The 27,339-nt window shown below is 46.6% G+C and overlaps 1 protein-coding gene across 1 annotated transcript; it reads left to right on the top strand.

Moving 5' to 3' along the window:
• Positions 1–1,213: 1,213 nt before the first annotated feature.
• On the top strand, positions 1,214–26,288 carry NT5C1B (5'-nucleotidase, cytosolic IB). The gene is made up of 9 exons (XM_077311288.1): positions 1,214–1,468; positions 4,335–4,416; positions 5,506–5,535; positions 10,291–10,473; positions 10,874–11,041; positions 16,843–16,972; positions 20,016–20,138; positions 21,928–22,112; positions 25,117–26,288. Exons 1-9 carry the CDS (start codon positions 1,290–1,292, stop codon positions 25,477–25,479), a joined length of 1,443 nt encoding a protein of 480 aa, XP_077167403.1. The 5' UTR covers positions 1,214–1,289; the 3' UTR covers positions 25,480–26,288.
• Positions 26,289–27,339: the final 1,051 nt, after the last annotated feature.

Raw genomic sequence — 27,339 nt, 5'->3', positions numbered from 1 at the left:
CAACTCAGAATAATTTAGATGACTTAAATTATAAAAATGACAGCATTTGCAGACTGGGGAGAATGTATAGACATTTTTTTGACATGGGGCATATGAAACCCACGGAATTACATAAAGATGCCTGGAATACTATATGAGCTGAACTGTTAGCTTTGACATATTTAAAGTGCCAGGTTGTCAAAGACTAAATTGAATAAAATGTCTTTGTGATTCATTTTCATCAAACAGATTTACTTTGGCAAATTGTTGGAGAGAAAGGATTTTCCTGTCTGATAAAGTTCGCTCTCTGTCTCTAGCCTGGATATAGTTTCTTGAAAATGCAGGTATTATCTCCGTTTTAATACATCCTTATATTTCCCATGCTTATCAGTTGAGAAGGTCAGTTGGGCTCAACAGCTGCTGCCTCTCACGTCGAAACTGCCACAGAAACGCTGAAATGAAGGATATGTACTGGCTCGGGAAAATGGGACCCGAATTCCAAAGATAGAGATTCGTTGATCATAATCAAGCCAGGTGTAATCAGAGAGATTAGGAATCCTCCAGGCTCTTGACAGAGACCCTACCAGAACTCTAGAAATTGGTTAAATGAAGTAAGGTGCAGGACAAAACCAGGAGAATGTTATATAGGGAACAAGTTTCACTAAGGATAACAATATTTGTGGTCTCCAAAAGTGAAGATACTCAAAGGTCCATCCAAGTGACGTCCCACTCCTGTCCTTCTTCCCTATCTTTCCACAATGGTCCCACCTTGTTATGAAAAGGCCCTGGCCTTGTTTGAGGCCAAACAAATGACTTGAGGGCCAGGGATCACCAGTCAGTTCAAATTGGCAGAGCCCGGGGGTATAGTTAGCTAGGCAGGCCCTCAGGTACCCCCAGGTGGCAAACCGCCTTAAAGGTTAAAACCAAAACCTTGATCTGGAATTCAACTGAGACTCAACGCAGTTGCCTGAAGACAGGTTTTATATGGGCATAATATCCTGGTCAGAACCCGAACTGCTGCTAAGGAGATTCATCTTGAATGCAATGTATCGGCTTCAAAAGAAACACCTTCAGCACAATGGGAAGGCTTAGCCAGACACAGATGGAGAGCATGGCAGGCAACTTAACACAGGTGATCAAGTATTGTGAAACTCCGGTATAGGAGGATGGAACCAGCATGAATGCTTCCTTCCCAGCTCAGTTGCTAAGCGACCCTGTTGCCGGGCAATGTGCATGCCTGAAGTTCTGTCCTCGTCCTCCACTGTCTGTTTCATGTCTTCCTTCCTTCACTCCCCTGTGTGGCAGACAGGATGATTTTGGCACCAAGTGCACCTCCTCCACCACTGGTGCCCGAGATGCTGGAAGAGGCTGAGTTTTCACGCAAGAGGGAGGTGCCCACAATGAGAACAAAAGAGCTAGAAGATCGGATAGCAAGCCAGCGCCTCCGTGCAGCATCCTCCATGGTACCTCAACAGGAGCCAAGGAACCGGTGAGAGCTATTATGACCCAACAACCCCAACATAAAATAAGTCCTGCCCTCCTTTGTTTACTCTATAAACTTTGTCTGAGGAGTGGCTGTTTTCCAACGTTTCTTTGTACAGCGACCTAAATAACAGTAGTAGTAGTAGTAGTAGTAGTAGTAGTAGTAGTAGTAGTAGTAGTAGTAACTTTATTATGGAATTACAGCAGTGCAATACAAATAAAATACAAAATGTATCTATTTTTACCACAGCAGCCCACTGATTTCAACAAAATGCTGCTTCCTAGCACAGGGGAACCAATGAATGACATTAGAGAGGCCTGCTGTGAGAAGGGAAATCACTGTAATGGTTAAGAATAGCAGCTTCTAATTTGGTGAGCCAAGTTTGATTCCCTGATCCTCCACATGCAGCTAGCTGGGTGACCTTGAGTTCGTCTCAGCCCTGTTAGAGCTGTTCTCACAGAACAGTAATGTCAGATCTCTCTCAGCCCGACCTACCTCACAGAAGAAGAAGAGTTGGCTCTTATATGCCGCTTTTCTCTACCCAAAGGAGTCTCAAAGGGGCTTACATTCGCCTTGCCTTTCCTCTCCCCACAACAGACACCCTGTGAGGTGGGTGAGGCTGAGAGAGCCCTGAGAGCCCTGCTCGGTCAGGAGTTGTGAGGAGAGGAATGGAAGGTGAGTAGAAGCTGCTTTGAGACCCCTTTGAGTAGAGAAAAGTGGGGTATAAAAACCCAACTCCTCCTCCTCCTCCTCCTCCTCCTCCTCCTCCTCCTCCTCCTCCTCCTCCTCCTCCTCCTCCTCCTCCTCCTCCTCCTCCTCCTCCTCTTCTTCTTCTTCTTCTTCTTCTTCTTCTTCTTCTTCTTCTTCTTCTTCTTCTTCTTCTTCATTGTCACCAATTTAATCTGAATTCTGTTGTTGTTAGTCATTTAGTCAAATTTGACTCTTGGCAATCCCATGGCTCAGCTGTTGACAGGATCTCTGATCTCACACCACTTCCCTCAGTCATTCAGTGTTCTGGCCGGTGTCCATTTTGATCATGTCTAGCCACTGTGTTCTTTGTCGTCCTGGGTTTCCTTCAGGTTATGAATTGGGCTATAGCTCCCTCTTAAAACTACCAATCCTGTGATGAGTTCTTGAAATCATTCTGGCTACCTGTCACAAGGAGGGAAAGTGGTATGCTATCACCCGGTCCCATCCCATCTCATAAGCTAAACAGGACAGAGAGAGACCACCAAGGATAACTCTGCAGAGGAAAGCAATGGCAAACCAGCCCTTCTTCTCCATTGCCCTGAGAGCTTCTGGATGGGACCTTTATAAGTTACTTGCAGCTTGATATCACAGATGCACATACCAACTGCAGTGACAAGAGCAAGTTCGACCATTAAACAGGATGGCCAACCTTTGGGCACCAGCAGAGAACTGCAGATCATTTGTTACTGAGTTTATTTTTAATAGCATTATCACCAGGGAAAGCCTATTGGGAATTTCCTCCTTGTGCCCCAGTAGGCTGGCTCTTCTGATAAGCTAGTCCAGGGATTCCCAACCAGGGAGTCTGGGGACCCTTGGAGGTCCACGGGAACTTTGAATGGGGTCCGCAGGAGCTAAGAAGTGGAGTGGAATGCGGTAGTGGTCTTAGCTCCTGCTCTTCTTTCTGGCCACCAGGAGCAGGGGGAGGGAGGTGGGGAGAGGGAGCAAAAGGAGGGCTAAGGATGTAGGAAGTGATGTCACTTCCAGGGGTGTAGCAGAGGGGCATGGCCAGCTGACATCACTTCTGGGGCTCCTCGACGTCTGAAAAGTTATTTCAGGGGCTCCTCCATGGTCAGAAAGGTTGAAAAAGGCTGAGCCAGTCAAAGGCAAGTTCAGTCCTGCCCTCCTCAGTTTCTGCAAAATCTTCAGCCAGAGAAATCGTCAAGAGTTTTACACCCTTCTAAGCCCAGTGACGCCAATAGATTTAGAGCAGGGGTAGTCAAACTGCGGCCCTCCAGATGTCCATGGACTACAATTCCCAGGAGCCCCCTGCCAGCATTCGCTGGCAGGGGGCTCCTGGGAATTGTAGTCCATGGACATCTGGAGGGCCGCAGTTTGACTACCCCTGATTTAGAGCCATACAACTCTGTTTAGGATTGTGTTGTTCGTCGGCTCAGCAACAGCTGGCAGGTTCTCAGCACCCTGAGGCAAATCTTGCTTAGGAAACGTGCAAGAATTTTTAAAAAAGAGATTTCAAGTAAACATTTTCATATTGTTTTGCAAAGTTTAGTAAGCGCTAACATGTATCAGTGTGTTAAACCGGGCTCGCCAAATAATCCACTTGGTAACATATTTGAGGCTATCAGTAGAACGTGGCAACAAATAACATACCCAACCTGGAAAAGAGGCAAGAAGCACAAAGGTTAGGGATGAAACCAAATGCAGACAAAGATCAACGATGTATTCTAAGAGCTCAAAAATGTTTAAAAGCCATAAAAGAATCTCTTGTGTTTGGCAAACATCAAACATTTCTGTGAGTACCACAGTAATGCCAGCAAGTTTAGACCAAGCATGTTTTGATCATGCTCATCTTCACCAGAGGTCAATATACAGATACACACAGTTGAGAAATAGACATATAGATTAAGGTGACCAGATTTTAACATTGGTAAAGCGGGACACCATTAACCAGGCGCGTTCTTGATTAAAAATTTGGTCAATATGGAGCAACAAAAATTTTCATAGAATGCAAAAATAGTATTGTAATATATATATATTTAATTTCAACATAAAGTACAATTTGCCAGGTGGCCCCAGATATCCCTCCAAAAGTGGGACAATCTGGTTACCTTAATATAAATGATTCTTTCAAGAGGAATTTTTTTTGTTGTTATCTCTTCCCCAGAGAGGCCCTGGAAGAAGGGACTGGGGCCAAAAGTTCCGAGGAGCTGAACCGGGTCCACAAGCAGGTAGAAGAGAAGAGGAAGGTAAGAGTTAAATTCTCTATCAGGAGAAAAGGACATCATGCCATGGAAACCCTAAGATTATCTGCAGAGTTCTACTACAACTTCTAGTTCTAGAATAAGTTATTAAGTAGAACAAGTTATTGCCTATATGCGTGGTAGTTAATCTACTCCCTGCTGTGTTTTAATCAGTAATGTCTACAGTTTGTTAAGATTGCTGAGGTAGTTAAGAGCGGCAGCCTCTGGAGAACCGGATTTGAATTCCTCAGTCCTTCACATGCAGCCAATCACAATCCTGTTAGAGCTGTTCTCCAGGAACAGTTCTGTCAGTACTCTCTCAGCTTTTACCTATCTCACAGGGTGTCTGTAGTGGAGAGAGGAAAGAAGGGTGATTGTAAACCTTTTTGATATTCCTTCAGGCAGTGAAAAGTAAAGAATAAAAAAACAACTTCCCCTGGATCCAGGCCTTAAGGAGCGTTGGGCAAAGTCCACTTCTGTGCCCCACCATGCCAAGCTTCCCAACTCTTTGGTACCCATGCTAAAGGCCAGATCAACTCATCTGTGTTTGCCTCAGTATCATCTGCGAAGCTCAAAGTGTGAAAGGGTCATGGTGCTTCTTCCAACAGGAAAGAAAAGATATACTCCGAGATCCCTGAAACATCACAGAGACAATATTCCCTTATTAATAGAGTTAACCAGGCCAAGAATTTCTCCACAGTGGCAGACACTCTGTAGCCCAGGATGCTGGCCTTTGCAGAAGAAGAGCTGGGTTTTTTTTACCCTGCTTTTCACTACCCAAAAGAGTCTCAAAGCAGCCTTCCCTTCCTCTCCCCACAACAGGCAACCTCAGAGCTGAGAGAGGTTTAAGAGGACTGTGACTTGCCCAAGGTCACTCAGCTGGCTGCAGGAATGAGAGGAATGGGAGTCACACCCAAATCTTCCAATTAAAGGTTGCTGCTCTTAATTAGTAGACCACACATACAGGGGATCAAAGGAATACAACAAAAAAATAATCTCAGTGCTGAACTGAGTAGTAAGTAATACCATGCTACATTTCGCTACTACCTTCCCAAGATTTGGTAATTTTCTGTCTCTCTCCTCTTTGTACTGCAGCCCCTTTCACCAGTCCGGGAACACCAGATGGTATGCTACTATGTTATTTTGATTATTATTTTCAATTGTGCTGTGAAACTATGAAAACAATGATCCAATGGAATAAGTTATTATCCCAAACTTGAGCCCTGGCAGAAGGGAGGGGAAGGTGAGTGATAATTTTTTTTTTAAGCAAGTCTTCCTGAAGAAAAGCCGTCTCTTCCTCTCCCTTTTGCTCTGCATTTAAAGGTGGTTCTGTTGTAGGCCTGGAGAGACACAGATCCTAAGACAACACGTAATAATTAAGCATATTTAAGATCATGTGGCTGCCACAGCTGTCATATGGCTGTGTTTGGATGCTGTGACACAGTTTACTAATGTAACAAGATTAACTTTTGCTTATATATTCCTACTATTATGATGGTCAGTTCTTAGTCTGACGAAGAGTGCTTGCACTCGAAAGCTCAAGCCTTGAATAAATCTTTGTTGGTCTTAAAGGTGCTACTGGAGTCTGATTTTCTCATAAGGACAGTAACACTCTTCTAAGTTCACTGATTTCAAAGTACTTAGAAGGGTGTAACTCCGTTTAGGACAGTACCATTCGGTGTGACTAACACAGTTACACCCTTCCAAGCTCTTAAGCTATTAAGCTTCTAAGCAGAGACATCACCCTACCAACGAAATTGCGTCTAGTCAAGGCTATGGTATTCCTAGTTGCAATGTATGGCTGCGAAAGTTGGACCATAAGGAAGGCCGAGCGTCAAAGAATTGAGGCTTTTGAACTCTGGTGCTGGAGAAGACTCTTGCGAGTCCCTTGGACTGCAAGGCGAACAAACCGGTCAGTCCTAGAGGAGATCAGCCCTGACTGCTCCTTAGAAGGACAGATCCTGAAGATGAAACTCAAATACTTTGGCCACCTCATGAGAAGGAAGGACTCCCTGGAGAAGAGCCTAATGCTGGGAGCGATTGAGGGCAAAAGAAGAAGGGGACGACAGAGAATGAGGTGGCTGGAGGGAGTCACTGAAGCAGTAGGTGCAAACTTAAATGGACTCCAGGGAATGGTAGAGGACAGGAAGGCCTGGAGGATCATTGTCCATGGGGTCGCGATAGGTCGGACATGACTTTGCACCTAACAACAACAACAAGCTATTAAACTGCCTCATACCACTGGCCCTTCTATTTCAGTACCCTATACTCTGTCAGCAGTGGTGTGGCTTGCAGAAAAAAAGGTGTCCACACATGGGGTTCAACTTCTCAAAAAAAGTTATTATTATCTACTGTCGCCGTATCAGCAGAAAATATGAATATTTGTATCAGTGGAAAGGACGTGCTGAATAGTGTTGTCACAAGAAACAGAATTAATTCATTCATTTTATTTCCTTTGAGAGATCCTGGCTTCCCAATCCTGTCATACACAGAGATACCCAGTCCTTCCTCTTCACTGTGCTCTCAGGTGAATTTGCTCCTGTTCGGCAGGGAAATCTGGGCCTTAACCCCTATGCTGAATGTTGAGAGTTTTCCATTTTAGATTAGCTGCAATAACTAATAGGTTTGTTCATTTAGATCAGACTATTAATACACTGCAGTATTCCAAACAAATCTAAAATTCGTCTTGGATATCACATGTAGACTACCAGGGAAAATTCCATTTTATCCTTTTAGATGCAGCGGGGACAAAATAAAGTATTTATTTGCTCTCTCTCATATAGTACTAGAACTCAATGAAGTTGACAGGCAACAGGCTGAGGACAGATGAAAGGAAATACTTCATTACTCAATAAGTAACTGTGGAATTCATTCCCAGAAGATATAGTGATGGCCATAAGGATAGTTAGGATGAGTCCGATTCACGGAGGATGGGCCATTCAGTGGTTACTTGCCACAGCAACTAAAGAGAACTTCCGCCTTCAGAGGCAGTAAACTTCCAAATACCAGTTCTAGGAGGCAACATCATAGAAGGTCCCATTTGACGGTCAAGGGCCATTAACAATCACAGACTGTTAGATTAGATAGACCACTGATCTGCTCCAGCAGGTCTCTTCTTATGGTGTTATCTTAACCACGTTGTATGACTGGTTTCTCAACAAACACATCAGTGCCTGCTATTTAAAGGCACACCTTGTTCCCAGACGGTGTTTCCCTTTGTAACGCTGACACATGAGATTAACATAAATTTTGCAGCTGACTGCTTCTATGTAACAAAATCTAGTCAAAAGCAAGAAAGCAAATGGCCCCATCCTTAGTGTGTGTGTTTATTGTTTAATCTGCCATAATCCTGCAGAAATCAGCAGTGCCACTTGTTAGACTTGAGAAAGAAGACTCAAGATTAGGAATAGTGCCTGGAAAAGAATCTTGTTATTGTGCCACTGGACTTTTGCGTGTCTTTACTGTAGCAAACAAAGGGATCATGCGGCTCAGGGTACAGCACCTGCTTTACATGCATACATGCATGCGCAGCTCATAGGGGAACGCTGCCCAAATGGTTGTACAAAGGTGCTTTAATAAATTATAGAATCATAGAATCATAGAGTTGGAAGGGGCCATACAGGCCATCTAGCCCAACCCCCTGCTCAACGCAGGATCAGCCCAAAGCATCCAAGAAAAGTGTGTATCCAACCTTCGCTTGAAGACTGCCAGTGAGGGGGAGCTCACCACCTCCTTAAAGGTAAAGGTAAAGGTATCCCCTGTGCAAGCACCGAGTCATGTCTGACCCTTGGGGTGACGCCCTCCAGCGTTTTCATGGCAGACTTAGTACGGGGTGGTTTGCCAGTGCCTTCCCCAGTCATGACCGTTTACCCCCCAGCAAGCTGGGTACTCATTTTACCGACTTCGGAAGGATGGAAGGCTGAGTCAACCTTGAGCTGGCTGCTGGGATTGAACTCCCAGCCTTATGGGCAAAGCTTTCAGACGGCTGCCTTACCACTCTGCGCCACAAGAGGCTCTAACCACCTCCTTAGGCAGCCTATTCCACTGCTGAACTACTCTGACTGTGAAAATCTTTTCCTGATATCTAGCCTATATATTATTAGAGACTATGGTCTACGCCAGGCTTTCTCAGCCAGGATTTTGTGACAGCCCTGGGTTTCCTGGATGGGTGGAAGTGAATTCATTTTAAATGTATTGTAAACATTTGGTAAAGTTATTGGGCGATAGGACCATATGTGGTTATGTTGACCCACCCCCCTGCCTCCCATGACCAATGATGGATCTATAGGGGGTGGGAAAGGGGAGTGCCCCTGGGTGAGTATATACACAGCTCTGCTTCCCAACCTAATTCTGCATGATTGCGCCACTTGTGGGGTTTCTCAAAGCCTGAAGAATGTTTTGGGGATTTCCCAGTGGTAAAAGAAACTTGAGAAAGGCTGATCTATACTGATGTGTGTAACATTGTAGGATCCTATTATGTAATTTCTGTAGTGTTTAATGTACCATGAAATATTTATGGCATCCTTCAGTTCTTTCTGGTGATTCCAGATTTCTAATATCCTAATGCATGGTTATTGAATATCCCATTTTGTTGGTTGTACTGGCTTGCAACGTGTAATCTGCCTTGAGTCCATGTGAGAAGTGCAGACTATAAATAATGTCAATATTTTTTTTAATTCGAGAGGCCTCCAATTCAACCTCTGCCACCTCCATTTAAAAGGATCAGATAGCAGACAATATGAAAGGCAATGCCTGAATCCCTAGAGAGCTGCTGTCTGAAGAACTGGTCTTTCTACCCTGCTTTTCACTACCTGAAGGAGTCTCAAAGTGGCTTACAATCACCTTCCCTTTCCTCTCCCCACAACAGACACCCTGTGAGGGAGGTGAGAGCTCTGAGAGAAATGTTATTGCCCCAAAGTCACCCAGCTGCCTTCCTGTGGGAAGGAATAGGGAATAAAACCCGGCTCTCCACATCAGAGTCCACCACTACACCAAGGTGGCCCGCTGCCAACCTGAGCAAGCAGATCAACAGAGTAAGACGGTATAAGAAAACGGCCTGAGCTCCTGATACCAAGGTTGGGGGCATTAGGCGATAGCAGAGCATCTCCCCTGCATGCCAAAGGTGCAGGCCCAACAATGGCTTTCTTCCATCAAAAGGGTGAGGCGGGAGGTTGTGTGAAAGACCCTGGAGAGCCAGAATTTGTACACTCTCCTGTCCTCCCTGAGCGCCAGCATGGTGTAATGGTGAAGAGCAGCTGCCTGTAAGCTCGAAAAGCGGGTTCGATTCTCCCCTCCTCCCCAGGCACCCAGCTCGGTGACCTCGCTCTTTCTTTTCAGAGCTCTCTCAGCCCCACCTCACAGGGCGCCTGTGGAGGGGCGAGGAAGGGACAGATCTCGGTCAGCCGCTTTGGGACGCCTTCGGGGCACGCAAAGCACCAGTTCTTTCCCGTGTTCCTACGAAATTAGAACAGCGAGGCTGGGTGCCCGCCAACCGGGGCGCGCTCCCTTGCACGCTGGGCCCTCTGCAGCCGGCCCCTGGGCACCCTCGCCCCGACGTCGGCGCCCAAGGAAGCGCGCTCGTCAGGCCGGGATGCCGCCGCGCTCAGGCGTCCTGTCGAGATGCGGCTGGTGGTGGCCTTGTCGGAGCGTCGCGTCCCGGCTCCGTCCTCGCCTCTTCCGCCCAGCTCAGCGGGCCTGCGGGCGGGAAGGAGGGAGGAAGCGGGGAGGGGGGGGGGGGGCGCTGCCTTCGCCTCCTGGGTGGGGCACCCCGAGTCGAAAGAGAAACTCCTTTCGCTCGGGAGGCGGGAAGGTGCTTGGCGCGCCCGCCGCTGACCCTCCGCTCTTCCCGCGGCCCTGCGGCCCTTTTGTCTGTCCGAGCAGCCCCGTCCCGCCGCCCTCCGCGCCCAGTCGCCGCAGCCGCCTGTCAGGACCATGAGCGGGGCCCCCGAGCGGCCGCCCCTCGCCAAGGAGGGGCTCTCCGAGGAGGAAGTGGGCGCCGAGCAGGACTGGGAGGCGGCCAAGGCGGCCTACGAGAGCTTCACCACCATCACGAGACCCCGGCCCGTGAGTGACCTCCGGGGTGGGGGGGTGGGGGGGGTGGGGGGGTGGGGGGTTGTGCGCGGGGGGCGCTTCCGTGCTCCCTACGAGCGAGCCTGCCTGCCTGCAAGGCGCCGGCTCATGCGGAAAGCGGCTCCGATCTGCCCCCCTATCTCCCCCCCTCCAATATCCCCGCCCTTTGGTTGTTCAGGCACCCCGCCTGAAGAAGAGCGCTGGGGGACTTTATACCTCGCTTGGGGTCACTTGGGTGGGCCGCGATGAAGGGGGTGGTGGTGGTGATGCGGTGACCCGGGGTTGTGTTGGGTCGCGCTCTTTCGGCCCCCGCTGCCCTCCCGCCTTCCTCGGCCCCTGCCCGGCGGCGATCGCTTGCCGTCGACGAACCGCGGGCGCCTCCTCTCTCTTGCAGCCCAAGCCCCAAAATGCCATCACCATCGCGGTATCCTCGCGGGTGCTCTTCGACATGGTGGAGGAGAGGAAGATCTATGAGGACCAAGGGGTAGAGAAGTACGTGCAGTACCAACAGGCGAACGAGAACGTCACGCTGAAGCCTGGGCCCGCGTTTTCCTTCGTGAAGGTAACCATTTCGGAGGGAGGGAGACACACACGCATTCAGGTTCACCCAGCCCTCGCCTCGGCGGGCTGCCATTCCACAACAGGGCAGGGCTGAAAGGCACCCATTGGCCTCCTTTCTTTCCCTGGCTCCTTCACCGCCTACAGCAGGTATAAATAATGGGGCTGGAGGTTACATAAGTCGTAACTCGCTCTTTCCCTTATCTCTGACCTGGAAATCGCAGTTGGTACAAAATGCAGCGGCTAGGGTCCTCACGAGGTCATCTTGGAAGGCCCATATCCTGCCTGTGCTGAGTCAGCTGCATTGGTTACCGGTTAGCTTCCACATCAGGTTTAAGGTTTTGGTTCTTCAAGGCCATCCGTGGCCTGGGCCCTGCATACCTGAGGGATCGCTTGTCTCCTTATGTCCCCTGTAGAATCTCTGTACTCTGTGGGTTTAATCTGCTGGTTGTCCCCAGCCCCCAGGAGGTTTGTCTGACCTTGACCAGGGCCAGAGCCTATTTGGTCCTGGCCCCAACCTGGTGGAATGAGCTCCCAGAAGAACTGAGGGCCCTGACGGAGTTGTCAGATTTCCACAGGGTCTAGAAAGACCTCTTCCGCCAGGGATTTGGTTGAGGCCAGGTTAGGAAGATCGGGTCCCTCCCTGTACAGGCCCTATGTACCGGTCATTTGGGTGGACCCCTCAAGTCAGTGGTGTGGGGCTCTGGATGGTTGTGGTCAGTTGTGGGAGGAAAGGAGGGGAGGATTTAGATTACGGTAGATTTTACCACCAGTTTGCATAGGGTTTATCTGTATTTTTATGTGGTTTTACAACTTTATTGTTGTAAGTTGGCAGGGGCCAGGAGTAGTGGTTAATGAAATAATTATTTATTTATAAATTTATTGATAGATAAATAATCAAATTCTATTACAGCAGCTGCCAGCCATAAAACTGTATGGTTGCATAAGTCAGGAATGCACAAACAGTGCATAAGACAGCTCCCTAGTTTCTACTGTAGGAGAGACACTTCCCTGAAAGCAGCATCTCTAGAGGTGGGTGGGATGCTGAGAACTCCGGGCCTTATGAAATGAGGAGGAGGCCTTTTAAATGAACACACTGCTGTGATAAATTCAGGTGGGTAGCTGTGTTGAGCTGAAGCAGCAGAACCAAGTTGGCATTCAATGACACCTTTAAGACCAAGGAAGTTTTCTTCAAGCTGTCTGCTTTTGTGTGCATGCACATTTCCTCAGATACAATGAAATGCGATCCACACAAGATTTTTGTAAGGTTCATGGGAGTTCCATTCCATGTGGCTTCATTTGGTGCCACTGGACTCGAACGTTGTTCTGCTGCTTTGGGCCAACACGGCTACCCGCTTGAATATCTGCCAGCTCTTGGGTTTCATGCTGAAGCAACCTAGACCTAGAGGAAGCTGATATTTTTGAAGAGACACAAATAAAGTCCATGAGGGGCATTGCTTTCTCAGGTGTCCTAGGGTCACTTTTGTTCAAAGAGGTTCTGCAGGAAACAATACAAAAACGTGCACGATCTGTTTAGCAGTTTTCTACAAGCTGCTATCCCTCATTGAGTTCTGCTCTCTGGAAAATAAAAAAAAAAACTGCTGCCTCTTTCCAGCCTAGTAGCCAGACTTCCCTTTTTGAGCTGTTAGTGCAGATTTAAAGCCATGTGTATGATGCTACACCAGTGTTTTTGAGTCTGCTAAGTATGCAGGTCTCCCCCCCACCCCCGAAACTTTCAATAAAGACTGGTTGGCATTCACAACTAAAGAGTGTGGCTCCAAATAATAAAGTATTGATGTCTCGTGGATTTTAGTAAACAGTCCCACAAAACAGTAATATACATTTGTACTGTACTTTCATCGCTTAATGCACTTTATATACAACAGTCCTGCGAGGTTAGCCAGTATTAGTATGCCCATATAACAGAGGCAGGGAGTAGCTGAGAGAAACTGACCTGGCTAAGGAATACCACATTGTATGTTAGTGTGGCAAAGGTGGAATTTGAACCTCTCGGGGCACTGCTTTTTTTTTACACGTCCAACAATTCTGCCACAGCTCCTCAGACTGGAATGCCAGTGCTGCTGGGAGTCACAAAAATAAAGATTATTTATTTCGGGATTTATACGCCACCCCTCTCATTTGCCCATCTCGGTACACGTTACATAGTCTAAAAACTCAGTAAAACAATGATAAAACTAAATAAAACTGGATTAAAAATTTTATAAAACCATAGTTTATCACTGTTGCATCAGTCCACATTACTAAGATCAAGATTGTAGCAGTTAAAATGTTAGTTATTAAGTGGTGGACAATGGAAGAAGGGAGGCCAGAGAACAGGATAATAAGATAGATTCAGAAAAATGTTCCTTCCTAAATTATGCACTGTTCAAGCACTCTCTGGGTCCAGAGCTGAGAAAATGCATCTCTCACAGGTGTGCTTGCATAAAGATTGCAATGCCTTCATATCTGGATTCATAATGCACAAATATTTTTTAAAATCCGGATTAATTTTTTAAATCCCAGATTGATTGATTTATAGCCTGCCCTTGTGCCCATTGGGTACCCAAAGCAGCTTCTCTGTTTTATGCTCACAATTGTCAGGCTGAGGATGTGTGACTGGCCCAAGGCCATCCGTCAAACTTCCAGGGCAGAATGGAAATCTGGACTCGAATGGTCAGAGCTCTAACCACTACAGGACTCTGAATGTCAGTTTTACCTTTGAAATTCTAATACCGACTTCCACTGCAAAGAAGGACCAAGAAAAATAGGCTATATGCTAATTTCTGTACGGAACCCTCTAAAATTTTCCTGTGTTACTTCTTTAGAGCTTAGCAGTGGTCCCCAACCTTTTTATCACTAGGGACCGATCTAGGCTTGACAATTTTACTGAGGCCCGGGGGGGGGGTAGTCTTTTGCCAAGGGGCATTGCCGCCGCCTGAGCCCCTGCTCCACTTGCTTTCCCGCTGGTGCCCCTGACTTCCCTCCACCCACTGGGGGGCGCTGCTAGCAGCAGCTGCGCAGTGCCACGCAGAGGGGGAGCCCCAGCCATGGCAGCCACCGGAGAGCACCAAAGGTGAGCTGGTAGCAGAGTGGCAGGGCAGCCCTCGAGTTAGCAGCCAGGGAGGAGGATGAGGAGGAGCCACGGACCGGTACCAACTGATCCACGGACCGGGACCGGGACCGGTCCCCGGACCGGGGGTGGGGGACAGTTGGCTTAAGCAGGGGTAGTCAACTTGTGGTCCTCCAGATGTCTATGGACTACAATTCCCATGAGCCCCTGCCATCTGGAGGACCACAGGTTGACTACCCTTGGCTTAGAGCACTGACTCAATCCTGTGGCTGGACTTCTTGCCTGTTGAATTTGGCATTTCTTTTGTGCTGGTTTATGGCTTTCTCCTTATAATTAAACCACAAGATTATGGATAAGAGCAAAGTTTGAGTCCAGTGGCATCTTTAAGAATAACAACATTTTATTCAAGGCATAAGGGTTTTGTGTGTGTGCACACGTCTATGCTGTAATCACCCGGTTTCTTCTGCAGGCAACTAGGCCTTCCTGGCAGTTAACCCACTTCCACCCCCACCCACTCTGTAATCTGAGAAGTTTTTTTTTCATTGTATCTGAAGAAGTGTGCATGTAGCTTCAGACCAACACAGCTAGCTAGCTACCTGCATCTAGATTACAGATAAAAAGGACAACAGAGCTCCTATAAGGTTATATGCATACACAAACATAACTTGTTTTGTATTATTCTAGAGCCCTCGCCTGGATAGTTTAGACTAGCCTGGAAAACTAACCAACATCATCCCTGGTTAGCATTTGGATAGAAGATCACCATGAAATACCAGGCTTGGTTCACAGAGGCAGGCCTTGCAAACCATCTCAGAATTAAGTCAGCTGGGGCTTGTTGGAGGGTGGGGGGAGAGAGAGCGCCAGAGCCCTCCTGTGTTTCTGAACAACCTGGCAATAAAGTTACAATCCTTTGGTGTGCTGTTAAGTCTCTGCAATAACTTCCTACCATAGCCCTGCTCTGGTTCAGCATTTGCCAGGGCTGTGTGGCCAGTTTCTGCTATAATTCAAGGGGATGTGGATGCCTATTCTTAATTCAATCCACGGCCCCTTCAGGGGAGGCTGTTTATGTATCCATGTTCTCTTTTTAGCAGTGTTTTCCATTTCCTCTTTCCCTCCCCATCTTGTCTGTGGCATTTTGTCCAGTCATCCGTTGCTGGAAATTGGGCAACCGTATGGCGCCACCCATGTTGCATTCTGTGATCTGGTGCTCTGTAAGTATCTGGAAATCTGAATGCGTGTTGCCTCTTTGAGAGGGTGCAGACTGGAAAGATATCCGGCCTCGTCTCTATTCCAGGCCTTTCCCATTTCTTGCATCCTCCGAGTTTTTAAAGAATGCGCATCATTGTACCCATGCAGCCATTCAGCGTATTCACCCGTTCACCGTGTTCATTTTACTTCACGATATCACAACTGTGCCAGCTCAAAATCCCCTTGCAAACACACCCACCTGTCTTTATCGGCACAGTGCGTCAGATTTGTTCAGAGTGCGTGTGGGTGCGTATGTACGCATGAAGTATGAATGGAGAGCATGCTTTTTAAAAAAAGTGCTTGCGGCTCTGGGGGGGGGGGGAGGAGGAGGCAGTTACATAAAAGAAATGGAAGATGACTGGCTTGGGGACCCAGAAAGACAAAACGGAAATGGTAGGCAAAAGTGACTAGAGAGCTAGCCTGAATGCACACTTTGGAATGCATATGCTGTGTCTTAATTCCTCCTTAATTCTTTCAACTGGGATCTGGGAGACCTGGGTTCAATTCCCCACTCCACCAAGGGTTCTTGCTGGGTGACCTTGGGCCAGTCACGCACTCTCGACCCTAACCTACTTCACAGGGTTGTTGTGAGAGCAAATGCAGAATGGGAGAATATTGTAGGCCACATTGGGTCCCTCTTGGGAAGGAAAGCGTGGTATAAATTGAATACATTCTTTTTATTGTGTGGATGTGGGTGTGTGTGTGGGGGGGTTGTTCCTGGTGACTTTCTGGTAACTGATCCCTGACTCTGACAAACTAGAGGCTAACAGTGACATCCTAAGCAGAGTTAATACCTGCCTAAGACTTTAGTGGACTTAGAAGGCTGTCGCCCTCCTTTAGATGTCTCTAAGACTGGCATTAGGTATGACAGAGCAAGGGGCAGCTCTCAACTAAAATTTCCACAGGTGGAATGTGGGAGTGATTCTTTGTTGCAATTCTGCCCTTCCCATGGCATAACTCTGACCCTCCCAAGGTATTCCTGGTGGTTCCTCTTCCCCTAACATTTCAGGGGGCATTTGGTGTGCACCGGGAAAAGAATAGCAGGGAAGTCACTGTCCGCACTCCGAACCATTGTAGTTTATTTGAGCTGAAGTTTCTGGACCGGGTTTCCAAAGGCAGCTCCACATAAAGCACATTGCAGTAATCCAAACTCTGTGTATTCCAGGCATGGATCACACTTTTTATGGAACTCTGTAGCTGGCATCTATTTTACAAGGACAATATGGCGGCTGCCGTGTACCATGGTAAACCTCCCCAAAAGAGGCAAACATAGAGTTTAGGGGGGAAACTCAGTAGTTTATTTCAGAAAGGAACCAGTAGCATCATAGCATCACAGGAGTCCTGCAACGCTAAAGGCAAAAATAATATAATAGGGATCAAATCAAAGTTCAAACTGTAGATTTCTTGATGGAAAGGCTGTAAAAGACATGTCACATGCAGTTTTAATTATCAATGATTCACATGTGCACTCGGTGTGTCACCCACAGGCATTGGAGCACGTCAATGCCCGACTCCGTGAGCTTTACCCAGAGGACGAGGACCTGTTTGATATTGTGCTCATGACGAATAACCATGCTCAAGTAGGCGTGAGACTTATCAACAGCATTAACCACTACGGTGAGTCTAAAAATAATGTTCTGGTGCCCATGGCCTATCCTGTTTTGTAAGAACACTCTCCTTCTTGCCTGCTCTCTTCTGCAGATCTTTTCTACTCTTTCCCATTAACACCAGCATACCTCATTCCCTGCACTTCCCCTTTTCCTGTTGTCCCTTGACAAGATTAGCCTCTACTAGTCACTCTCCCTACTAAAATTAAAACATCAGATTGCCTTGTTCCTCTCTCCCAGCCAGTACTTTGCAGGTGGATTGATTGACATGATCGTTTCTTGGTGGAGGGCTGCTTTTAATTCTTTCCTCTGGCCCTGTAGAGGCATTCCAGCTGCAGATCACGTAGGCTGGAAAGAAGAGAAGGAGCTGAGAAGACAGCACAGACACACACACACACACACACACACATATACTATGCCACTTCCGAGTTCCCATAGACCCCCTTCAGAATTCCCACAGACCCCCAGGGGTCCATGGACCCTTGGCTGGGAATCCTCTTTCTAGACTAGTGTGCTTTCTCTTCTCTTTTTCATGCTGAATCCCTTTTCTTTTATCCTTTTACCCACCCAGCTCTTAGAAGGTCTCAGCTGGTAGCTTTCTTCAGTTCTTCCTGAAGATCTTCTGCCTTCCAATCATTTCTCTGGGCCAGCCACAGTTCTCAACGCTCTCTCAGCCGCACCTCCCTCACAGGGTGCCTGTGGTAGGGAGAGGAAGGGAAGGCGAATGTAAGCCGCTTTGAGACTCCTTTGGGTAGAGAAAAGCGGCATATAAGAACCAACTCTTCTTCTTCTTCAGTAATATCAGGGCTCTCTCAGCCTCACCCACCTCACAGGGTGTCTGTTGTGGGGAGAGGAAAGGGAAGGAGATTGTCAGCCACTTTGAGACTCCTTTGATAGAGAAAAGTGGCATATAAGAACCAACTCTTCTTCTTCAGTAATATCAGGGCTCCCTCAGCCTCACCCACCTCACAGGGTGTCTGTTGTGGGGAGAGGAAAGGGAAGGAGATTGTCAGCCACTTTGAGACTTCTTTGATAGAGAAAAGTGGCATATAAGAACCAACACTTCTTCTTCAGTAATATCAGGGCTCTCTCAGCCTCACCCACCTCACAGGGTGTCTGTTGTGGGGAGAGGAAAGGGAAGGAGATTGTCAGCCACTTTGAGACTCCTTTGATAGAGAAAAGTGGCATATAAGAACCAACTCTTCTTCTTCTTCAGTAATATCAGGGCTCTCTCAGCCTCACCCACCTCACAGGGTGTCTGTTGTGGGGAGAGGAAAGGGAAGGAGATTGTCAGCCACTTTGAGGCACTGGAAAGCAGGGTATAAACACCAACTATTCTTTCTGCTGCCTCCTCCAACTGTCCCTTGTATATTCCCCCAAGATTGTTCCATCCACTCAACGGCTGACGTTTGTTCCTGCTTTATTCGGATTGGTTCTGGAATGCTGGCCTTCAGCATCCCTCAGAACTGAAAACTCATTCCAAGCTTGAAAGCTTTTCTGACTTTTTAACCTTCCATTCGCAGTAGTAATTCTCTTCTCTGACTGAAAGTGCATTGTTACACTTGGCAGCCCACCTGCCAGCCCCTTACAGAACCCCCTGTACCTAACAGCCACGTCCACACATTGTGGTGAATGTATGTACAACCTGTGTACACTAGATTTTTCCTTCTAGATGGGTCGAGTAATTCTCACATTACATTCAGGGCATTTACAGCTGAATGTGAGATTGAAAGTGCATGGTTATCCAGGTACCGTTCCCTGGCTTAATTTGTAATAGGGATGCATGCTGGCTGGAAGAGGCAGTGTGATGTATTGGTTAAGAGCAATGGACTGTAATCTGGAGAGCTGAGTTTGATTCCCGCTCATCCTTATGAAGCCTGCCTGATGACCTTGGTCTAGTCACAGTTCTCTCAGCCTCACCTACCTCACAAGGGAGCTGTTGTGGGGAGAGCAAGGGAAAGCGAATGCAGGTTGCTTTGAGATTCCTTAACATAGAGAGGGGGGGGGATAAAAGCCTACTCTTCTTTCTTACGAACAAATATACCACATACAGGCCAGATGCACATGCATTAATGCATAACATGGCTAAAGAGAACAAAGATAACAATAACATATTCTGAAGTTACTACAGGCAGTATGTGTTCTCCTTGCTAGAGAATTTGCTTCTCCCCCTTCCCTGTTAGCACTCCTAAGTCTACCATTACTACTCCTCTGATTCACAACTCACTCACATTGCAGCTATGACCCACTGATGTCCAGGGCTTGGGTAAGGGAACCAAATTCTATGCTGAGGCCTTGTGGCATAACGTGAAGTGAAGGCCTCACTGCCTGCAGAAGTCACTCAGAAAACAAAAAAGATAGCCAAATTATTGTGGAATTCTCTTTCCTCCCAGGTATCATTTTGCTTGCCCTTGCGGCCTTGTCAGATAATGCACAGTTTGGTCATTTTTTTTTGAGGGGGAGGGGTGGAAATCATGAGGAAAATCTGTATTTCCCCATATCCTTGGGAATTCCCATGGATTTGTACAACCCTTTAGGTCAGGAAGTGCGTGGGGGGGGATTGAAAACAAATTTCATATATATGTTATTCATTCTGAAAGACAACATATGGTAGACCTCCCCCCCTCCTGTTTTCCTTCAACAATTCCAGTTTTCCCACAGGAAAAAAAAGGGGGGAGGATTATTTAGTGGGGGGGGAAGCCTATACATTACAGATGGTTTTTGCAGCTTTCCCAAGCATGGGATAGAACATGTTTAATGTCTAGGAAATTGCCGAAGTCATAATATGTTGCAGTTTATCACTTACTGTTTCATATATCGCCTTTGGGGACGGCTTCAAACAGTGCTGAAGATTGTCCGTGTCGAGTAAACATTGTGATATCTCTAGGCTTCATTAAGCTGGTCCCTCCTATGTCGTTGAACTCATCATGATGACAAGATTACGGAACACGGATTCGTCCCTGAGCTAACTGGTCTGTGTGTTCCTTCCGTGTTGGCCACAAGATGGCTGAAATCTGCACACTCAAGAATTTTTCTCCCCCCCTCCCTCCCAGGTCTGTTGGTTGAACGGTTCTGTATGACGGGAGGGAAGACTCCCATTGGCTACCTGAAGGCATACCTCACAAATCTGTACCTTTCTGCTGACTCGGAAAAAGTTCAAGAAGCCATAGAAGCAGGTTTGTCTTCGCATTTGCTTCAGTGATAAGAGTACCGACTAACTGCCCGTAGATACTACCGGAAGTCAAGGTGGCAATTTATATATGGTTTCAGGCTATGAACCTTAGGCTGACTCATTTATAAAATGATGGTTCACCTTTGTTTTTAATTACCTAGTCTTTTCTATACTCCGTTCAGTGGTTCAAGGAACATTTAAGCACGTGGCATGAATCTGAGGTGCAAAAGCAGGAACGGGACATTTAAATGGCCTTTCCCTTTGAAATACGTAGAAACAGCAACATAATGTAAGAAATGTTTATATTTTAGACATGCAAGGCTAGTATTCGAGAGTTTACAAGATTACTATTCTAGGAGATGGACGGCTCCGGATTCTTTCAGGATGAGTACAGTTGGGGTGAGGCACCATCCCTGGGTTACTGTTTCTGTTTACTGGAATATGATCAAGTCAACCTGCTCTTGGAGCATGCCCTTAATTAGAGCTTTGAAAGGGTCAACCATCAAGAACCAAACAAGGGGACCATCACAAGAGGGGAAACCCCAGAAAGAGTCAGTGTTCATAAACCAAAGGCATGCTCTCTATATTAACAAGGCAGGCTCAATGCGTTGGATTCTGGCAATTTTTCACCCCTTTGCCCAGTTCCCTTCCTGTTACAATCCCCGGCAGAGACTTTTTGCTGGTCAAAAGATTCCTCCCTTTTATACAAGTCGAAAAATTTGTTGTCTCCAACCCAGTATTCTTAAGAGGTCAAGCTACAACATGGGAGAAATCCAATCCAATGGCTTTATGTCTATTTACAGATTTTCAAATTTACAGTGACAAGATTGTCCTCCTGAGCTGTCCTAAAAATGATTCTGTAGACATCTCTCATCATGGCCGTGTTGGTCCAGAGAATCAGAAATACCTAAGTAGGCTGGCATCTTCCACTGAACCAGCTTGTGGCCAGTATTATGAGAAGCTGCGAATACAAGTAATCTTACCAAGATTTGTGAACCCTGCAGTATTGTGCATTTACTTGAAAGTAAATTCCACTGAACTCTATGAGGCTACAATCTTATGTGCAAGCCCTATGGAATGCAGTGATTCTTCTGAGTCATGTGGATAGGGCAGAGTTTAGATGATTTAGGAAAGTAGTGGCCAAGTCTGAAATGTCCAATGTAGGGTTGTGCGATTCGGCTGGTTCGGCGGCCGTTCCCTCCGGGCGCAGCCAGCGCCACTCCGCGCGGGGGGGAGGGCGGTGCCGGCAGCGGCGTGACAGCGGGCGCAACCACACAGGCACGCCTGCGTGGTTGCGCCCGCTGTCACGCCGCTGCCGGCACCGCCCTCCCCCCCCCTGCGGTGCGGCGCTGGCTGCGCCTGGAGGGAACGGCCACCGAACCAGCCGAATCGCACAACCCTAGTCCAATGCTTCAGAGCCAGCATGGTGTAGTGGTTAGGAGCGCTGATTTCTAATCTGGCAAGCCAGGTTTGATTTCCCACTTCTCCCCCACATGCAGCCAGCTGGGTGACCTTGGGCTCGCCACAGCCCTAATAAAGCTGTTCTGACCGAGTAGTAATATCAGGCTCTCGGCCTCACCCATCTCACAAGGAGAGGAAAGGGAAGGCGAATGTAAGTCCCTTTGAGACTCCTTCAGGGAGAGAAAAGCGGCATATAAGAACCAGCGCTTCTTCTTCAAAAGTATGCATACTGACCTGGAGACATTTAAGGGTTATTCAACAGGGAAAGGTAAAACTTGCACTCCATTTTTGCCTAGAATATCCAACCAGTCATTTTTGTAACCGTGTTGCAGGAATCGCTGCTGCCACATTGTTTACAGGAAACAAAAATGTCCCTCACGACGACAAGCAGCTCCGAGTAGCTTTTGATGGGGATGCCGTTCTGTTTTCCGATGAGTCCGAAATCATTGTGAAAGAGCATGGCCTGGACAGGTTTTTTGAGCACGAGAAGATCAATGAAAATAAGCCTTTGGCACAGGTATGGTAATGGATTTCTTTTACTGCCTTCGTGATGGCTGTTGCCAGGTGGAATAGTGTTCTATTTATTGCGTAGTTCATTTGTACCATGTTTTTCTCAGCTAAGCAGCTAACAGTACAGAAAAAAATGCAATGGAATCACAGGGGCTGGGGAAGCCTTTGGGCTCATGCAGCTGGACACACTCATTTGTGAGATAAGGAGAAATGGACATGTAGTTCAGCAGCTGCTAACCAGCAGGATTGGCCCCAGTTCCTCCCTTGCCTGGTTTTGCCTATAAGATATTGAAAACATCGGCAAAATATCTGCCGAAGAATCTAGAATCTTAGGATTTGGAAGAGAAGTGAGTCTGCTTTTATTCCAACCCTTCTGTCCTGAGACGAGAAGCCCAATTCATCCCTCATAGGTGACTGTCCATATTTTTGGTTTCCAAAGAAAGAAATCTCATATTCGACACTGAAACTGTGTCTAATTAATGCATTGAAAGCATTTTAAAAAATCATTCTCCCCCCCCCCTCCCAAAAAAAACCATGAGTCAAAGTGACACACGATACAGTCTTTTAGCAGCAGTGGATTTACAACACAGAAGACCAATCAAAACAAACAAATGCTGACGGGCCAATGACAGTAAAAACTCTTTGGAATGAAAGAGTCTTGTAGTTAAGAATGGGACAGTGTAGCTGCTTCTGTATCACAGAACGGGCTTCAGCAGGGGCTGCCACTGAACTCTCTTATGTATGCCAAAGGGCAGCAAGGAATTGCTGCGGTGGAGAATATAGCTGGTAGGTAAACTTGAGAGAAGCAGTTTGCAAATACGTTGGTCCCAGATGTTACAGGTCAAAACCCCAGCATCTTATACTGAGAAGTCAATGCAAATCTGACAGCAAGTTCCCCCCAATCTTTTGTGCAAATCTGCTTTTCTTATAACTTTACCACTTCTCCATCCAGTGGACTCTAGGGGTGTGCATTCAAAATACCTAAGCCAAAAAAAATGAGCCAAAAAAACCGCAGTTTAAACCAGGCTGTGAAAGAACCATAGAGTAATAGATTTGGAAGTAACCTCCGGGGTCAACTAGTCCAACCCCTTGCAGAATGCAGGAAATTCATAACTACCTGCCCACCCACAGTGACCAGATGATGCTCCCACCCCTCCATGTCCAGATGATGCTCCCGCCCCTCAAATAAAAACTGTCTGGTCTAGAGGAAATCAGCATTTCCCTGGAAATGCAAAAAAAGGCCCCAAGAGCCAAGCTGAGACACAATTCCTTCTGCCCACCCACTTACAAGCTGCCGAAGTTCACAGAATCTGTTACACGAAAAATGGACGATTCCAAATTAGTGACAAAGAGAAAAAGAATCTATCCAGTGGCTTAAGTCTCTTATATTATTTATTCACTTCGAAGTTCACAGAATCAGCATTTATGTCAAACTAGTAATCAAGCCCGCTGTACTTAAAATACAGCGGGCGCTAGGCAAGGGGGCTCCCTTGGTCAGCAGCCTGATGCGGTCCGCCGGCAAGGGAGCAACTGCGAGCCGCACTCCGCATAGCTCGCAGTTGCTTCCTTGTCGGCAGGGCGGGGATTGGCCCGGCCGATGGTCTGTCCGGAGGAAAGGGCCAATCGGCACCCTTCCTCATCCCAGACCGAGCCCGCCCTAACTCCTCCCACTAAACCTTTACAGCTTTATTTAGTCCGTGGCACCCGCGGCGCCGTGGGCTGTGTTAAGATGACTATCTAACCTTTTCTTAAAAACTTCCAAAGAAGGGAGAACCTACCACCTTCTGAGGAAGTCTGTTCCACTGAGGAACTGCTCTGTCAGAAAATGAGTCCTTCCAGGATCAGTTGTATCTAAAAGGAATACATTGTTCCCAGTCACTACTAAAGAGCACTTACACTTGGTGATGCTAATATTTGTAGACCTCTGTATAGCGGATACCATAGAAACATTTGAAGATTTAATCGCATATATATTACCCTAGGATTAAGATTTCATCCTGCTGATATATGATAGGAATGCATTTAAAGAGGACCTATTATTAAATAGGTCCCTTCCCTCCCATTCCCCTTCCCACCCTCTCCAGGCCAATCATTGGCCATCTTGGGAGGGTGGGCAGGTCAACATGATCACATATGGTCATATAACTCACAGTAAATGTTTAACACATTTTAAAATATATATTAAAAGTTAACTCCCACCCATTCAGGAAATTCCTCCAGGACTGATTTAGGGTGTGGATGATTGGAAACTCAAAGATTTACTATAATGGGACTAACCAGCATATCTGCTCTTTGACCTTTCATTTTTTCCTTTCTCATTACAAATTTTCTTTTTTCTCTGTCCTAAAATTATTTTTAAACATTAAAAGTTTCTTTTTAAAATATGTTATAGCCCACTAATAGAATCATTGAATCATAGAGTTGGAGGGGACCTCCTGGGTCATCTAGTCCAACCCCCTGCACTATGCAGGACACTCACATCCCTATCGCTCATCCCCTGTCACCTGCCACCCCCTTGAGCCTTCACAGAATCAGCCTGTCAGATGGCTATCCAGCCTCTGTTTCAAAATTACCAAAGACGGAGAACCCACCACCTCCTGTCTGGATAGAGAGTCTGGATAACAACTAAAGAAATGAGCTTTCACCTAAAATAGATGTTTTCATGACTGCAAGGATTTCTTCCCTCGGAAAGCAATTTCCCTGACTCCCTCCTCCTATATAACTTGGAATGCCCTCATAAATTCTGTTGCTGGAGAGGGTGCTCCCAGGGAAAGGATTTCAGCTGCTGTGGGAAGTGGGAAACATGCCCTGTATGGACAGAAATCCTTGCTCCTGCAAGTCTGGATCCAGCCCATTAATCCTATTAAGTATGAGGGGGAGGGGAACCCTTTCACCTCATTGCCCTCGGGCTTGTTTAGCTTACAGCCTTTTTAACACCCTCGTAGAAGTCTTCTAAATCCACGGCAGCCGAATGTGAAGTGTTTTTTTTTCTGAAATATTGTGTCTTTCAGGGTCCCTTGAAAGGTTTCCTGGAAGACCTAGGACGGCTCCAAAAGAAGTTCCATGCAAAAAATGAGCGTTTGGATTCCCCAATCAGGACGTATCTGGTGACAGCCAGAAGTGCCGCCAGTTCTGGAGCAAGAGTGTTGAAGACCCTTCGCACTTGGGGGGTGCAGGTTGACGAAGCCCTCTTCCTCGCTGGGGCACCCAAAGGCCCAGTCCTGGCAAAAATCAGACCGCACATTTTCTTCGACGACCAAATGTTTCACATAGAGGGAGCACGGCAGTTGGGTACTATCGCCGCACACGTGCCGTACGGCATTGGGCAGAAGTACCACAAATCGAAACTCAAGGACAGCTCTGCCAAAAAATAGATCTCTCCTTCTTTCGCTTCCAGTGTGCTGCTAAGTCTGAGATTTTTATATACCTAGACGGCAGAACCTTACATTGTGAAAGCATCACCCCAGTGTCTTGATCCGTTTCTAGATTTCTTTTTAAAAAATATACAGACATTTTCAGAAACAATAAAAATACGTTATAAACTCCTAACCAGATTACTGTTAATGGACTTTGGTCTCCTTTGGGATTTCCAATATTAGAAAACATCTGCACTATACTTCAATCTCTCTGGTCCAGAGAATCCTTGAAATGGCACACCAATGTGCTTGCTCTCCTCTGTTATCAGATAGAGTGACCAATGCACAGGGGTGGTGCACAGGCGCCTGCTGTATGGAGCTTTGTACTGTATGGAGTTTTGTATTGTTTGTTGCTGAATTGTTGTAATCTGCAGACTTTTGCACACGCAGTCGTGCAGATTATGGGAATAGCTCAGGATCAAGTTGACAAGAGTGCAACTCAGAATTCAAAAATCCCCTTTGATTCGAACAGGATGTAGATACTTCTCTTTGGGGTTAATAACTCTCAACAGGTTTTTTTTTCAGTGCATTGCTTTGTGCCAGATCACAGCTGCCTTAATGTAGTTTGCATTCAAAAAATGTACCTTATGAAACCATCACCAGCTGCTGGGGGAGGGCCATGTCAATAACTCTGGTGTGTCTTATGGTGTGAAAATGGTGTAAATCAGTTGGCTAATGTCAGAATTGTTAAGTCTGTGATTTGTGGGGAAGGCTCTTTTTTTTAAAACTTATTTTTCTACTTCAATAAAAGCTGGCTTTAAAAACAATCATCATTTTACACTTTTTTAATATACAAAAGCCGTTTTGTAATCCTACAACAGTCCAGTACACTGCTGTTATTGACCAGCTGGAATAAGGAATGAATATGTATGGAGGAATGGTGTTTCTAGACAGACATTAATAGTGCTTTTGCAGGTGTTATGTGGTGTGTTTAGACCAGTCATTCTCAACTTTTTTTTTCCATTGAGAAATCCCTGAAACATTCTTTAGCTTTCAAGAAACCCCCCCAGAAGTGATGTGATTGTGTAGAATAGGGCTGAGAAGCATAGTTGTGTACACACTCACCATATGCCCCTCCCCACCCCCTCCAGGCCTGTTTTGGGAGGGGGTGGGCGGGCTGTCATAACCATATATGGTCATGCTACCTAATGTTTTAATTTAAAAAAAATTTAACTCCCACCCATTTGGGAAACCCTTTGAGGCCATCAAGAAACCCTAGGGTTTCATGAAACCCTGATTGAGAAAGCCTGAGAGCCAGTTTGGGGTAACGGTTAGGAGTGTGGATTTCTAATCTGGCAATCTGGGTTCGATTCTGCACTCCCCCAGCCAGCTGGGTGACCTTGGGCAGTAGATGACCTTGGGCAGTGATATCAGGGCTCTCTCAGCCTCACTCACCCCACAGGGTGTCTGCTGTGGGGAGAGGAATGGGAAGGCATTGTAAGCCGCTTTGAAACTCCTGGGAGAGAAAAGTAGGGTGTAAAAACCACTCTTCTTCTGCTATAAGAGCTAAACATATGAAGTTCTTAGAAGTCCTGATAGTGACAAAATCAGGGTGGTGGAAGAAACTGGCAGCTGGGAATTTACAACAAAGCTTTAGTTGAACTACAAAAAAAATTCAATTAAGAAACTATTAATAGCCCAATGAATACTGGCAGAAAGTTATGTATTTAAAAAGTGTGGTTTGGGGAAAGGGGGAATTCACAAATGTTTCAACTATGCCATGAAGTGTGATGAAAATGGATTCTGACAGACATGCTGCTGACTGTTGAGTGCAGCAACTTAAGGACACAGGATTAGTTCTCTGAGAATCTGAGGTAT

Source organism: Paroedura picta, chromosome 1 (assembly GCF_049243985.1).
Source record: "Paroedura picta isolate Pp20150507F chromosome 1, Ppicta_v3.0, whole genome shotgun sequence".
Lineage (NCBI taxonomy): Eukaryota > Metazoa > Chordata > Lepidosauria > Squamata > Gekkonidae > Paroedura > Paroedura picta.
The sequence above is the reverse complement of the archived record's forward strand: the minus strand, read 5'-3'. Positions and strand labels throughout refer to the sequence as shown.

Coding starts and splice junctions, on each gene's coding strand:
- NT5C1B (XM_077311288.1), top strand. CDS start 1,290: ATGATTTTGGCACCAAGTGCACCTCCTCCACCACTGGTGCCCGAGATG. Junction 5,536..10,290: donor CAGTCCGGGAACACCAGATG/GTATGCTACTAT, acceptor CTGTCCGAGCAG/CCCCGTCCCGCCGCCCTCCG. Junction 11,042..16,842: donor CCGCGTTTTCCTTCGTGAAG/GTAACCATTTCG, acceptor TGTCACCCACAG/GCATTGGAGCACGTCAATGC.